The sequence below is a fragment of the Nelumbo lutea genome, chromosome 4 (genome assembly GCF_056320005.1).
Source record: "Nelumbo lutea isolate HS-2025 chromosome 4, American lotus-T2T, whole genome shotgun sequence".
NCBI lineage: Eukaryota > Viridiplantae > Streptophyta > Magnoliopsida > Proteales > Nelumbonaceae > Nelumbo > Nelumbo lutea.
The window spans coordinates 49530421-49546938 of record NC_142687.1 but is presented as its reverse complement, the minus strand read 5'-3'; the positions used below and the strand labels follow the sequence as shown (position 1 = coordinate 49546938).

At 38.9% G+C, this 16518-nt stretch overlaps 1 protein-coding gene across 2 annotated transcripts in view; it reads left to right on the top strand.

The window, feature by feature from the left end:
- UNG (uracil dna glycosylase) overlaps positions 1-16518 on the top strand; it is a 28996-nt gene that overhangs the window by 3236 nt on the left and 9242 nt on the right. For both annotated transcript variants that reach the window (XM_088981859.1, XM_088981860.1), the window contains exons 4-6: positions 4231-4261; positions 14458-14593; positions 15155-15238. In XM_088981859.1, the coding sequence (XP_088837985.1) occupies positions 4231-4261; positions 14458-14593; positions 15155-15238 (251 nt within the window). The remainder of the gene's footprint in view (positions 1-4230; positions 4262-14457; positions 14594-15154; positions 15239-16518) is intronic.

Here is a 16518-nt window from a genome sequence, read left to right as displayed (position 1 = left end):
GAGGATGGAAATAGAAGGGGTAGATTGGCCAAGTTTGGAGGAAGATCAGGTTAGATGGTTGGAAAGAAATATTGAGGAAGAAGAGATTAGGAAGGCGGTGTTTTTGATGGATAGATCCAAAGCTCTAGGCCCATATGATTTTACAATGGCTTTTTACCAAGATTGTTGGGAGGTGGTCAAAGTTGATATTTGTGAGGTTTTTAATGAGTTTGCAGAGAAGCATATAGTTAGCCGAGGCATTAATGCTACTTTCTTGGCCCTTGTTCCAAAGAAAGATGATGCTATCCATCCTAAAGATTTTGGTCGAATTAGTTTGGTGACTAGTATCTATAAAATCCTGGCCAAGGTCCTGTCTTTGAAGATTAAAGAAATCCTTCCCTCCATTATTAGTCAGGCTCAAGGGGCTTTCATCCAAGGGTGTCAGATAAATGAATGTGTGGAAGAGATGAAGAGGTCCAAGCAAAGAGGATTTTTTTGTAAGCTTGATCTTGAGAAAGCCTATGACTTGGTGGGCTGGCAGTTCCTACTAGAGGTTTTGTGTAAGTGTGGGTTTGGGGAAAGATGGTATAGTTGGGTGTCTGGTTGTGCCAGCTCTTGTCACTATTTCATCCTAGTAAATGAGGTGGTGAGGGATTTTTTTCCTAGCTAGTAGGGGTATTAGACAAGGGGACCCACTTTCACCTTTTCTCTTTACCTTGGTAGCTGATGTGTTCAGTCGAATTATCACTAGGGCTGATGGGGAGGATGTGATAAGGGGATGGAGAGTAGGCACAAACCGAATTCTAGTAACTCACCTTCAGTTTGCAAATGATTTGATGATCTTCTGTGATGGAGGATTCGGTGAGAAGGTGGAAAACCTGAAAGAATTGATTAGAGCTTTTGAAGGAGTTTCCAATTTGAAAATCAATCTAGGAAAAAGCTGCATAGCCGGAGTGAATCTAGACTTTGAGGAGATTGAGGCGGTTGCAGATTGTCTTGAGTGTTCCATTTCTTCCTGGCCTTTGTCCTACTTAGGGCTTCCGTTAGGAGCAAACCCTAGGGAGAGTAGGTTCTGGACCCCAGTCTTGGAGAAGATTGAAAAGAGATTAGATGTGTGGAAGAAAAATTATATCTCTTTGGGTGGGAAGATCACTTTGATAAAAGCTACCCTCATGAATCTACCTACCTATTACCTCTTTGTTTTTAGGATAACGTCTAGGGAAGCAAAGAAATTGGAAAATTGATGAGAGATTTTCTTTGGGAACCGAGAGAAGGTAAAAAAAGATCACTTAATTAATTGGGGGGTTGTGGGTAGAAGCAAAGAGGAAGGAGGATTATGGCTCGGGAATGTGCTTAAAAAGAACTCAACCTTGTTAGGGAAGTGGCTGTGGAGGTGGCCTTTGGAGCGAGATAGACTCTGGCACGAAGTAGTGAAGAGTATTCATGGATGTATAGAGAGTGGTTGGGATGCTGGTGCATCAAGGAGGGCTAACCTAGCCACACCATGGAAAGCAATTCACAAAATTCTTCCACAGTTCCTCAGTTCTGTCAGGTATGATGCTTGTTTTGGTAATTCTATTTAGTTTTGGGAGGACATTTGGGTTGGAGATCTCCCTCTAAACGACCTTTTTCCTTCTTTGTACTCTGTTTCTTTGTATAAAAAGGAGGTGATCTCAAAATTCCTTCTGTTGATTTTAAATTTGTCAGCGTTATCATGGGATTTTGGTTTCCATAGAGGGTTAAGGGATGAGGAATTTGAGTGTTTGTCTACTCTTTTATGTCTCCTTGATAAGATTTGGCTGGATCCCTCGAAGCCTGATAAAAGGATTTGGGCCATTCACCCCAATGAGTCTTTTTCTTGTGGCTCCTTTTTTCAATTTCCTCTGCCAAACTTCCTCTCAACAAATTTTCCCTTCCAAAGAAGTCTGGTGTAGGCCAGTTCCCCCCAGGGTTATGGCTTTGTGTTGGGAAGTGTGGCATGGTAAAGTAAACATGATGGATAACCTACAAAAGAGAAGACCCATCCTTTGTATTTCACCAAACTGGTGCATTCTTTGCAGATCTCATGGTGAGGATTGTAATCATCTATTTTTATCTTGTAGTGTAACTACAGAGCTCTGGGTTTGGCTTCTATCTTTGTTTGGGTGTAGTTGGGATGTGCTAGCAAAAGTAAGCACAATCTTTAACCCTTCTTTTTTCTCTTGTCCCCATAAAAGAGGAAGGAAAATGTGGAGGTGCACACGAGCGGCATTGTGATGGACAGTATGGGAAGAAAGGAATGCCAGGATCTTCCAAGAAAAAGGAAGGAACAGTCAAGCCTTAAAGGACTGCATTATGTACAGATCAATACATTGGTTAAAGACTGTAGAATTATTTAACCATTTCTCTTTTACTGATTGTTGGAAGGATTGGAAGTTGGTAGCAAGCTGTTCCTCCTACAAGGTAAGGGTATTGACTAGTTGGGTCCCCCCTCCTCTTGGTTCTTTGAAGCTGAATTTTGATGGGAGTAGCCAGGGTAACCCGGGTCCCTCTGGGATGGGAGGTGTACTGAGGAATGAGGCTGGAGAGGTTGTCTTACTCTACTCTGGCCCTTTAGGTGTTGGGAACTCTATCCGGGCAGAACTATTAGCTGCAATACAAGGAATACTTCTTGCAAAAGAAGTGGGCGTGGAGCAGCTTTTGATTGAAGGAGATTCTAAGATAGTGGTGGACTGGTTAAATAATCCGGAGGATGTCACTTGGGGCTACAAAAATGAGTTAAAGAAATTCAAATGGTGAGTTTGGATACCACTTACTAATTTCTTGTCAGTTTGTTAAAGGTATTTGGGAATGATTTACTTCTTTGTTTGGGTGTAGGTGGACCCCTCCTTTGAATGTGCAAAGTTTATTCACATCCATGCCTCGCTGGACAACAAAAAGGGCCAAGATAATGTGGAGATGTGTTAGGGCTGCAGTATGTTGGACTGTTTGGGAGGAGAGAAATTCACGGATCTTCTCAGATAAGGAGAGAAGCTTGGAAGCAATCTTGGAGAGTATCCATGTTAGGGTGATGCATTAGTTGAAAACTTTAGAACTGTTTCTCACTTGATCAGATGATAAGAAATTGGAAGGAGATTGCAGATTCAGCTCCGGTGAAGAAGGTCTCAAGTTCTTGTTTGACACCTCCACCTCAAGGGTTTACCAAACTGAATTTTGATGGCAGCAGCATGGGCAATCCAGGGCCTTCCGGAATAGGGAGAGTGATAAAAGATGAAAAAGGGAACTTGTTAGCTATGTATTCTGGTCCAACTGGGGTGGGAGATTCTCTAAGGGCTGAGATTCTAGGAGATCTTGAAGGGATTCAAAGGGCCAAGGACATGCATATTAAAAAACTGATCATATAAGGTGATTCTGAAATTGTGGTGAATTGGCTAAAAGAGGATAGCTCCAAGCTCTGGATTTACAACAATGAAAAGAGGAAGTTTAAGTGGCTGACTAAGGACATCGAAGTTCATTGCACATGGATAATGCATTTGCCGATGTCTTGGCAAAACAACGGATAAATAGGGAAACATTGTTTTGGGAACAACTGTAACTCTTGTTTAACATCAACATTCATGTAATCTCTGTTGTAGTTTTTGTTTTTGCTGTTCGGAGAGGCGGCACCTTGCGCCTCTAAGGGGATTTTCATGTAACCAATCATTAAATTAATGGAAGATGATTTTATTTATCAAAAAAATTTCATTAGATTTATAAAAGTAGTTATAGGATTGAGAGAGGTAAGCTGTCTGACCTCTCCACAACAAATACGCATTTACAATTGAGACCAAAACAATTGATTTCTTCCCGCCTCTTGTTTTGCTAAAACATCAGCAAAAGCATTTGCAGTCTTTTTAACTCAACTGAATTGCACATCCATATCCTTAGTCAGCCACTCAAATCTCTTTTTCTCATTGTTGAAGATCCTGAAACCCTTTTCTTCCTTTTGCATTAGGTGTGCTTCAGGTGAAAAGGTGAAATACACTTTTAAGTGATCACAATTGGTTCTCAATATCTACTCATTCGGTGTTCACAATTGGCCATAACTTGATTTATGTCTGATTTGTGGGCTTTTTGGATTTGTAATTGAATTATTTAACGAGACCAAAATCAATATTGTGCTTCTTGAAATGATGTTTTTCCCTAGAAATGGCTGAAACAGAGCATGCATCCAAGTTATATTGTCAATGAAGGTGCCTTTCGTACAATAACTTTTCTCCCTTTTAATTGTAGGGTGTTTTATTGCTCAACACTGTACTTACTGGTAAGTAACTTTTTTTTCTTGACCAAATGACCTGTAAATTATGTGGTTCTCTACTATGCAATGAAATCTTGAAAGTTGCTAGGGAGGGGATTCTTTCTCAATTAATATTGATTACTTACTGTTGCTGCAAAAGTGTAGCTTGAGTTAGTTTGAAATATAAACTTGTTTAGGAATTCTTTTGTTATGGTAGTTACTTGTAGTTCTCATTCTTTAGCCTCATGGCCTAATTTTTATTAGAATTTCTAAAAGATTAGTTTTCTTGAACTTACCTTCTATACATTTTTGTATTGCTTATGAAATGGATCCCATGTATCTTCCTAGAAGATAGGATAATCTAGAAGCACAATTGTCAAAAGTTTAAACTAGGATCGCTAGAAATGTGTTGTTATAGACATTTTGGAGTATTGATTATATTGTATGACTTAGTTACAACAATGGGAGTATTATAATTGTATCTCTTCTTAAGTTAATAAAGTTAGGAAATAGACTGATGTATCAATCTATTCTGTTTTTCCAATCTTAATCCTCCCTCTTGACACACTCTCTTTCCATTCTTCTATATATATATTTTATTTCTTTTGAAGGGCTACACAACAGGGGGTATCCCATCCCCCAACCCATAACCCCCCACCCCACCCAGATGCAGGCTGGATTTGATCCCAAGTCTCCACTATGACCAGCAGGAGACCTTATCAACCAGCTGGTTGGCACCTTGCATTCTTCTATTTCTTATTCAAGAACAGCACTGGTTATTGGATTATAACTTGGTATCAGAGCGAGGAGAGGTATTGACTCATCAGTGTGCATTGTTGATTGGTGATGTTACCATGATGTCAGTAGCCACATGGACACCCGGCCCTATAGAGTAGGATCTTTCTATGGCTTGTTTAGAATGATTTAGGTGTCCAAGTATCAATTTTCAGAATTTCATTTGTGAAGAGATGATAGTTTTTGTCGGATTTTTTTGAAGAATTTCAAGAAAATCAGTTTTGATGTTTCTGTCGATGCTAATTGCTAGGAGTTGTTATGGTGCTCAAGGCTATAAATTGGAATCTGGTTCTGTTTGCTTTGTATAATATTTGAGTTGTCAACAATGGTTTTTCTACACCATGTTTACCACCCAGCTTGTTTCACTATATTTTAACTGTTTCCCACATGTGATGCAGATATGATTTGGATCGGCATACTTATGTTCTATGGTCATGTCTACTGTTCATTTTTTATGGATTGGAATAGTGTACATTATATTGGTAAAGGATGCTCTTGGTTCTCCAACTTGGTTCTGAACTAACATTTTGCATCTGAAAAAATAAGTTCTACCAAACTCCAGATCGACAACAGAACGAACTTGATTAGCCCCATGAGTCAAAAAAAATAAAAGAAAACAAAAGGTATTAGCCTGTCCACCAAGTGCTGAAACACTTCCTTGCTAGGAAATAACAATTACAACCATAATGCGGTGTTTAGGCAATTTTAAGTGACAGTGGGGTGCCTAGTTTCCTAGGTGACAAGGATTTCATAAAATAAAAAACAAAAATTACCAATTGAAATGAAAAAAAAAAAGAAAACTAAAATTTGCTTAGTTTCCTTTTTTTAGAAGAGGTAAAGTATATGATTCTGTGGACTGGTCTTTTCTTTGGAAATTATGGGGATAATTGGGTTGGGGGAGAAGTGGAGGGTGTGGATGATGGTTGCCTAAGTTTAGTGCAGTACTCGATCATGATTGATGGTGTGGATATTACTTCCCAGCGAAAATAGGTTTGAGGCAAGGTGATCCCCTTTCTCCATTCACTTTAGTTACTGATGTTCTAAGTAGGATGATCGTGGAGGTTGATCAAAGCAACCTATTTAGAGGTTGGAGGATAGGAAAATTTGAGGTGAATCACACATTTATAGTTTGCAAATGATATCATATTAGTCAGTGAGGGACATAATCAAGAGAATATAAGAAATCTGCAAGAGCTTTATTATGCAGGAGAGAAGAATGAAAGAAGAGAGAAAAGAGAGAGAAGAAGAGAGAAGAGAGAACTGAGAGCTCAAATACTGCTGGCGGCACAACTTTTTAATATATATACTAGGGCGACAACAACTAAAATAGAAAAGAAAAGGAGCAAAAGTACAATAGTACCCCTACGGTACTATACATAGGAGAAAATAACAACTGTTAACACTCCCCCTCAAGTTGGGACATAGATGTCAATCATGCCCAACTTGTAACATAAATCATGATGTCTTAAGTGGTGGTCCCTTTGTAAAGATCTTTGCAAGTTGATCCTCAGAGCTAACATAGGGAGTACACACTTCCCCTGTGATAACTTTCTCTCTAATAAAATGCTTGTCGACTTCGATGTGTTTAGTTCTATCATATAGCACAGGGTTAGCAACAATGCTTATGGCTGCTTTGTTATCACATAATAGGGTCATAGGTCTGTCCACTAGAAAACCCAACTCACTCAACAGATTCTTTATCCACATAATTTCAGCCACTCCATGAGCCATTTCTCGATATTCAGCTTCAACACTAGATCTAGCCACCACACTTTGCTTTTTGCTTCTCCAGGTAACTAGATTTTCTCCTATGAAGGTGTAGTAGCCACTAGTTGACTTTCTGTCATTTAGGGATCCTGCCCAATCTGCATCAGTATACACTTCAACTTTCAAATGTCTATGCCTTTCAAACAACAAGCCAGCACCTGGAAACCTTTTAAGGTATCGGAGGATTCTTTCTGCTGCTTCAAGATGAGTGGTCAAAGGGGCATGCATGAACTGGCTAAGGACACCAACTTCATAAGCAATGTCTGGGCGGGTCATAGAAAGATATAACAATCTCCCTATAAGTCTCTGAAACTGTTTCACATCCTTGATAGGTTCACCTTGGTTGTCACCTAATTTATGGTTAGGATCAATGGGGGAATCAACTGGCTTCACTCCCATTTTTCCTGTATCCTGGAGTAAATCTAGGACATACTTCCTTTAGGAAATGAAGATACCCCTTTTTGAGGGGGCAACTTCAATTCCTAGGAAGTATGTTAGAGGACCTAGATCCTTTACTTCAAACTGTGTGGCAAGAAAACTCTTCAACTTTTGGATTTCATCCTTCTAGTCGCCAGTGATAATTATATCATCAACATATACTATCAAAGCAACAATTTTACCTTTTCCTCTTTTCACAAACAATGTGTGATCAGATTGACATTGCTTGTATCCTTTTTGCTGAACCGTTGCATGGAATTTGCTGAACTAGGCTCTCGGTGATTGTTTCAACCTGTATAAAGACTTCTTCAACTTGCACACCTTTTGTTCATTGCCTTGAGCCTGAAAACCAGGGGGTTGTATTTTCAAGGTCACCATTCAAGAATGCATTCTTGATATCAAGTTGATGTAGATTCCAATCAAGATTAGCAGCAAGAGAGAATAGAACTCTAATGGAGTTCATCTTGGCAACGGGTGCAAAAGACTCTGCATAATCAACTCCAGACACTTGTGTAAACCCCTTTGCCACTAAACGAGCTTTATACCTCTCCACTGTGCCATCAGCCCTATGTTTGACTGTAAACACCCATTTATATCCAACTGGATCCTTTCCCTTAGGAAGATCTACAAGTTCCCATGTGCCATTTTTATGAAGGGCATTAATTTCATCCTTCATAGCATCTGTCCATTCAGGTACTGAAAGAGCTTCTGCCACATTCTTAGGGATAGGGACACTGTCAATGGATGTGAGAAAGGCTCGAAAAGAAGGTGAAATGTTTTCATAGGAAACAAAGTGGGAAATGGGGTGTTTAGTGGTGCACGATCTAACACCTTTTCTGTGAGCAATAGGAATGTCAAGGTCATTAGCAACAGAGGTATCAACTACAATGGGGTCAGGAACATCAATGAGAACCAAGATACCTAAGTGGGTATGATCCGTCCCTGAAGAGTTTAATGGCACTGGAGGTACAACTTCTAGATTCTCCACAACTCTTGAATTTGGTTGGCTTTTGTGACCATTCCACTGAATATCTTGGATAATTTTGGGTACTTCATCCTTGGTCCGCATGGGATATACCCATGTATATCTAGAATAATCATCGATAATGGTAATAAAATACTTGTCACTCTTAGATGGTAAAGTAATAGGGCCCCACACATCAGAATGAACAATGTAAAAAGGAAATTCAGATTTATTATTTTTTGAAAGAAAATGAGTTCTACACTACTTACTCGATTGACAAGAGAAATCTAAAACGAACACTGACTTAAACAATTTTGGAAACACCACTTTCAAAGACTCAAAAGATAAATGACCAAGACGACAATGCCATAAATAAACTTGACTCTTACAAGACTGACTCTTAGACTCTGTGACTTGAAGACCAGCCTTATTCTCCAGCATGTAAAGTCCATCAACCATACATCCTCTATCAATCGTCCTCCCCGAAGCCAGATCCTGGATCACACAGTAAGAAGGGTAAAAGGTCACTGAGCAGTTTAAGGAATTAGTAATACTACTAACAGAGAACAAATTAATGGGAAATTTCGGAACATGTAAAACACCAGAGAGGGTAAGGCCGAGAGGGAGAGAAATGGTTTCTTGACCAGCTATGGTAGTATATGATCCATCAGCTAGTCTCACCTTGTCTCTTCCAGAAAGAAGGTGATAGGTTTGAAAATAAGAGGACGAACCAGTCATGTGTTTTGACGCTCCAAAATCAATGATCTAGGGAGTGTCAGGGTTATGAGAAGCAACATGGAAAGCTGTGGCAGAGTTACTTGATGTAGACGCAAATGAAGTTGAGGGAGGAGCATCCATCTAACGAATTGCTCTACCATAGAGCTCTAAATGGTCACCGAAGGAATTTATAATATCTTCCCTTGGGTCAGATCCAGATGAATGTGTTTGAGTCACAGTATGGATGGGGGGCTGATTCTCCTGAGTAGCCATGTTTTCCATAGTGTGTTTTCTTGTACCTTTATGTTTGGACTTTTTGTTCATATATGAACCTTGCTTCTTATTCCGATCTTGAGCCCATTTCGGCTTCCCATGAAGATTCCATCATGTGTCTCAGGTGTGTCCGGGTTTCTGGCAATGAGTACACCGCAATTTGTCCTTGTCATCCATCTTTTTCTGAAGATCTCCCTTCCTAAAAGTATTTCCCCCACCGGTAGTAACACTCCCTTTCGCTGCTAACACAACTGCATCTCCTCCAGAATTGTTCATCAAATTCCTTCTGCTTTCTTTTGATTGTACAAGAGCATAAACTTCCTGAACTGATGAAAGATCCTTGCTACCTAGGATCTAAACTCTAATAGATTCATATGTAGGGTTCAATGTAAGAAAGCAAACACTCTCTGTTGGGAGATGAGTTTCTTGTACAGTTTTGCATCTTCATCACACTTCCAGTCCACACTCTGATAATGATCTAATTCCTTCCAGACAGAGGTCAAGTCTGAGTAGTACACAGATAGACACCTCTCCCTTTGTTTACAAGTAGACGATTCTGCCTGTAGTTGGTAGATTTTTGCATAGTGTTGCAGTTCCGAATATGTTGATTTTGCTTGTTCCCATATTTCATTTGCCGTTTCAGCCCACATGAAATTCCTTCTTATTTGAGGTTGCATAGAAACCAAAAGCCAGGACATGACCATGCTGTTTTCCTAGTTCCATCTGTCATATTCAACACTCCCAGAATGTGGTTCTTTGATTCTCCGATTAATATAACCTATTTTTCCCCTTGCAGTGATGTACAACTTGATCCCTCTTGACCACTCTAAATAATTTAAACCATCAAGAGGAATAACAGCCATGGGAAATGATAGGTCCACACCCACTCATTCCATTCAGCATTGAGGAAACACTGGATGTAGCAGAATCTTCACCACTCATGATTTCAGATTCAAAAAACAAATCTTAAATGGGGTACACAACCTTAAAGTGTTGTTACAGGTGCTATTACAGCACTAACAGGTCATCCCTTGACTTACAAGTTCAACACAAGTGTTGCCACAGTGCATACAGGTCATCTCTTAACATATGCATCAACAGGACTACTGTTACAGCAAGTACTGGTCACTTTCTGACCTTCAGTTCACCATAAAAGTTGCTGTTGCAGCACACAAGAGGTACTGGTCACTTTCTGACCCACAGTTCACCATAAAAGCTGCTGTTGCAGCACACAAAAAAGGTTCTCACGACCTACAGTTTCTCAGGGATCAGTCGACCCCACAAAAAAGGAAAGAAAGAGGTGCTGATCACCTCACATCCAATCGGCAGACCTAGTACAGGTTCTGCCTTGGCACATGACCAGAAAAAAAGGTAAGAGAGAGAAAAAGGTTACTTCAATGTGTGAGATCTTCAATAAGCCGAACAACAGATGAGGGCGGCAGATCTGGAAATCTGGTGCGAAGAAGAAAAAGGACTGTTCGCTCGACTTTTCCTTTCAGATCTGGTATTCCTGCTCTGATACCATGTTATGCAGGAGAGAAGAATGAAAGAAGAGAGAAAAGAGAGAGAAGAGAGAACTGAGAGTTCAAAGATACTGTTGGCAGCGCAACTTTTTAATATATATACTAGGGTGACAGCAACTAAAATAGAAAAAGGAGAAAATAACAGCTGTTAACAAGCTCATTAGTTCATTTGAATTGGTTTACAAGTTGAAGATAAATTGGGGAAAAATTTATATAGTAGGCATTAACTTGGAAGATGAAAGTTTTAGAGTGCTAGTTGAGATTCTAGGGTGTGAGGTTAAACAATGGCCATTGGAGTACTTAGGTCTACCGTTGGGAGGGAATCCAAGATCAGAAGTTTTTTGGACGCTAGTGGTGGAGAGGTTTGCAAGGAAGTTGGCCTTGTGGAAGATGAACTATCTATCCATAGGTGGGAGCAAGGTTCAAAGTATTGACACGTACCGGCCCGTATCGGCCAATACATATTGTGCCGATGGCTTTCCGATACGCCCCTCCAGGGGTTGTATTGGGTCAGACCATAGTTCAAAGGGTAGCCGAGACTTGAACGGACCCCTCTGAACCAGTTTTGAAAAAATAAATAAATAAAACATAAAAAAAGCACTGATACAGGCGTATCGGCCTGTGTCGATACTTTGAACCTTGGGTGGGAGAATAATCCTGATTAGAGCAACTCTAGCAAACCTACTAGTCTACTTTCTGTCTACATTTAGAATTCCAACTAAAGTAGCGGAACAATTAGAAAAACTTATGAGGGATTTTCTCTGGGAACCTAGGGATGAGAAGAGGGATCACCTAGTAAAGGGTAGGGGTGAGCATTCAGTTTATTCGGTTAAAAACTGAACCAAGTAAACTGAAATTAAAAAAAAAAGCAAATTAAAAAAATAAAAACCGAACCGAAACCGAAATTTAGAAAAACCGAAATAACCGAAACCGAAAATTTCGGTTATTTCAGTTAAAATCGAATTTTAATAATATATACTCTATTATATATATTATATGTTACATATTATATATTATATATTACATATAATAATGAAAAGTTTGGTTAATTCGGTTAACCGAAATTCTAATTCCAAAAATCGAAAAACCGAACTGATTTAACCAAAAACTGAAAAAGCCGAACCAAAAAAACCGAAACCAAAATTTTTGGTTCGGTTATTCGGTTTTAACCGAATAATGCTCACCCCTAGTAAAGTGGGAACAAGTCAGCAAAACAAAAGGAATAGGGAGGTCTAGGACTGGGGGACTTGGTTCATAGAAATACTTCTCTGTTAGGAAAGTGGCTTTGGAGGTTTCCATCAAAAAGAGACAAGTTGTGGCACAAGGTTATAGAAAGCATTCACGGGCTGATGAACAAGGTTATTCCTCTTTACTAGAGCATCAAATAGGGATTTCAGATTGCCTATTTGCATTGGTGGTTAGTATCTTTTTGGGGGTGTTTCAATCAGAACAAGGTATAAGGTTTATTTGGTGAAGATGCCATTTAGTCTGGTAATTTTCTTGTTTCTCTCAAGTGACTTCTCTGTTTGGTGTGAAACTCTAGATTTGTTGTCACCCTAGGCTGTTGCTTCAGCCTATATTTTTTGGTGAAGATTGAATTTGATTTGTTAGGGTTTTGATTCCTTCTTCTGTTTGACATATCTATTTCCTTTCCTCTTTTGATTGTTGAGAAGTTTTCAGCAACTTTTAGCACTTCCACTGATTGTTTTGATTACTCTATTGTTTCCGATGGATTTCAAATGAAGTAATGTGTTTTCTACTAAGTTTGATGGGACCAACTATGCCATATGGAAATTCCATTTTTAGTTTTATATTGAAGGAAAGGGTCTGGGTGGGGGGTATATTGATGGAACCACTTCCAACTAGATCAAAACAATGCAAAGGGACTGCTGTAGAGAGACTGGGCCGAATGGGCCCAAGTGATTTGTATTTTGCTATTATTGTTTCTTACTTGTGATTGGTTGATAATGGGCCCACTAATCCATTTTTCTTTATTTTAAGTATCATTATGAGCTGGCTGCCCACTTAAGGGCAGAATTGTAACTATCTCTAATTAAGTGGGATTAATAAAAGTTTAGAGAGTAAGGAGAGAAGACATCAAACTTCTTTCTCCTTCCTTCTTCTTCATCTTCTTCTTTCTTTCCTGCTGTTCCTTTTCTATCTTCTCCTCTTTTCTTTGCTGAAAATTGAGATTATTTACAAGTTTATTGGACTGAATCACATCTTGGTATCAGAGCACCTATTCCTTTCTTTTCTTTTTTTCCTTTTTTTCCCATACACCTTTCGATTAGAAGAGTGTATGGAGAGATGAGTTGCTGATTATTTAGAGAACATTTGCCCCTAGTTAGTAGAGGGTTTGGAGAGACAGAGCTTGGCTGTGGATTGCCAAGAAAGTGATTCTGCTGATTTATTGCCCAAAGCCCTAGCCGACTAGAGAGTCACAATTACAGGGTAAAGAGACAATTTGAGTGTGGCGCTCAGAGCTTGGGGGTCTCTTTTGATCTCTAGAAGTGGGAAGTTGAAGTTGGAAAGAGTTTGGGAAGCTCAATTAGTAGTGGTTACTCTTCTTCATTTTCTCCCATTTAGCCAGGTGTAGTGAAACCCTAATTGGGTGAGAAAGAACCTTCCATTTCTCTCTCTGCTAGCCTTACGCTTCCTCTTCTTCTCCTTATTCTCTCTTCAATCTGGTCTGAGTTCAGGGCCATTTCTCTCTATTTTTCTTCTATTTTCAGAAAATAGTAGGCTAATCATAACTAGAAAGAACATAATGGAAAATTAAAAAAAAAAGAAAAAATATTTCAACAACCATAGCCACATTACAAGAAGATACAAATTTTGATTTTTAGTTGTCTTTCTTCACCAAAATAAAGTGATGCTTTCTTCCTTTTTCAAATTCTTCTCAATCATGTCCTACATCACTTGACTTATAGTGAAGCATCTTTTACCCCTCTATTTGAAGGACAACTGGGATGGTAAAGTCCTGGATGACAGCATGATCTATTTATTCCTCCAACCCTGCATTAGCACATGATTATTTTGATGACTCATTGAGAAATACTAAGTAATGATATTGTGAGTGTAAGTTAAAATATTAAGTAATGAAATTGTCAATTATGCTCTAACTTGTTGTGAGTGCAAGTTAGGTTTTATCCCCTCCTAAATGTCCAAAGAACAAACCAAAGTTAAGCATCACTAAATCCATGGTTTAATGTACTGATACACCTCGATATGCTGGCAGGGGTGTATCAATACCTTTCACCCCATGCTTTTTCTTAATTTCTTTTTCAAAAATTCAGTTTTACACATTTTTGTATTGTTTAATCAATAAAAACATCAGTCTCCTGGAAACACCTTTAAATAGGTGTATCAGAATGATATGCCTGATAGGGAATATCGTATCAATACTTTGAACCTAGACTAAATCAATTTCACCGTTTATCTAAGAAAACTTATGGTGCTGCCTCTGTGTATGGTCAATTTTGTTTTTCTAGGTTGACAATTGAAAGTGATAAAGGATGAGAAGTGGTTCTGCATTCACTAATTCCTCATTAATTATTCAATTTAAACAAGCATGAGATAACCGCTAAATTAAAATGTACTTTTTAACATCCAAGAATTTGTTCCTGTTATGATATGGTGAATTTGCAGAGAAATCAGCACCTTGCCTTTTGTTTTACCTAGGCCTCTATATACTGGCAAATTTTCCTTCTTTTTTTTGTTTTGTTTATAATTTTGTTTGTTTTTAGTGAGGAAACATCAGGCCAACTCTCATGCAAAGAAAGGGTGGGAGCCATTTACAGATGCTGTAATTCGAACAATCTCTGAGAAGAAAAGTGGAGTCGTTTTTCTTCTTTGGGGAAATTCTGCACAGGAGAAGTCAAAGTAAGTTCCTTATTAGCTTAGATGGGATTTGGAAAAGATAAGTTCATTCATTTATAAAGAAGGGGATATAATATTTTATATGAAGTTAGCATCTGAGCTCTATGTCAATTATATGTATATTTTTCATGGCTGGTGTCCCCAAAACAAATGCTCTCTTATTTTCTGCAATTGAGATTTTCAAATCAGGGCCAAATCGATGCGTGGCACTTATTTAGCAAGCTCCAGACCTGCAAATTGGTCCCCTCCCCCTCCCCTGAGATTTCTTTATAATGGAAAGAACCATCAAATAATGGTGATGATAAAACTGTATTTGTTTTCTGTCAGTCTTTTGATTAGGATCTGATTGAACCTGTTTGGATGTTTCTACGTAGATATAGTCAGTTGACAACATCCTTTAATCCTTCTATGTTGTATCGGGGTTATAATCCTATCTATTTTGTAAGAATTTACTGGTTTTGGGTTCTACAGCTCCATGCTGGACATCATGCATTAATAAGTTTGAATTCTTGGTATTGTTTTGGCTTATGTCTTTGCTTACTAGAGAGGAATCATGTTATGCAGATTGATTGACCAGTCAAAGCATCATATTCTGAAAGCTGCTCATCCTTCTGGTTTGTCTGCAAACAGAGGTTTCTTTGGGTGCAGGTCAGTTTTATATGTAATTAACATAATTATTATTCTTCTGAAATGGATTTTTTTTTAATTGAAGTTTTGTTAGCCTCTGTTAAAGCCACTGCTTTGAAGGGGTGAGCCTCCTAATATTCAGAGAGAGAGAGAGAGAGAGAGAGAGAGAGAGAGAGAGAGAGAGAAGGAATAATGGAACTTGGATTCCCCTCTTCTCTTTATTACATGGCCTTTTATAGACTTTAATCAAGACAACATCCCAGGGAGAGGCGCGAGCTGCAGCCCCTCCTTGAATCTTACAAGTAAACTAGGAAAGAAAAGCAAGAATCACAACTGAGCCCAAAACAATTCTTCCCTATTTACCCCTTGCTTAGCTAACACATTTGACAAAGTATTTGCTGATCTCCCCACCCACTGTACAGTGACCAACATATTCCTTGTCAACCAACTAAACTTCTTCATTTCATTCTTGTAATGCCACATAGCCTCTTCAAGATTTTTCAACCAACCCACCACCACTTTGGAATCTCCCTTGATTGTTAGGTGTTGTACTCCCAGCTGGTTTGCAAATTGCATCCCTTGTACAGTAGCTAAAAGTTCTGCCCTGATGGAGTCCCCAATTCCCAAGGGACCTGAGTAGAGCAACAAAATCTCTCCCTTCTCATTTCTCAAAGCACCTCCCATTCCGGATAATCCTGGATTACCCATGCTACTTCCATCAAAGTTCAACTTTAGTGAGCCTTCGGATGGAGGAGACCAGCTTGTAATTAATTTGTCCTTTAGAGATGAACACCTTGCTACTACTGAATAATTTCTCCAAAGGTCATTAAAGGAGAATTGATGAAAGATTTCCAAGGTCTTTTTCCAAGGTATTGCCTTATTTAACACACAGTCTTTCAATTCCTGACTGCTCCTTTCCTTTTCTTGAAAAATTCTAATATTCCTTTCTTCCCAAAGAGTCCAAATCAAGGCAGCACGAGCACATCTCTACATAATTCTCCCTATTGTTGTAGGCCAATAAAAGGTAGAATGGTTGAAGAGCATGTGGACTTTTGCTGGTAGACTTCAACTACTCCCAAACAACGAATGTAGCCAAGCCCAAAGGTCTGCAGAAAAGGGACAAGATATTAATAGGTGGTAACAATCCTCACCGTGAGCTCTACAGAGGATACACCAATTAGGAGAAATACAGAGGAAAGGTCTTCTCTTTTGTAGGTTATCTAGAGTGTTTACTTTCCCATGGAATACTTTCCAAAAAAACGCCATAATTTTTTGGGGAACTGGCCTGCACCAAATTTCTT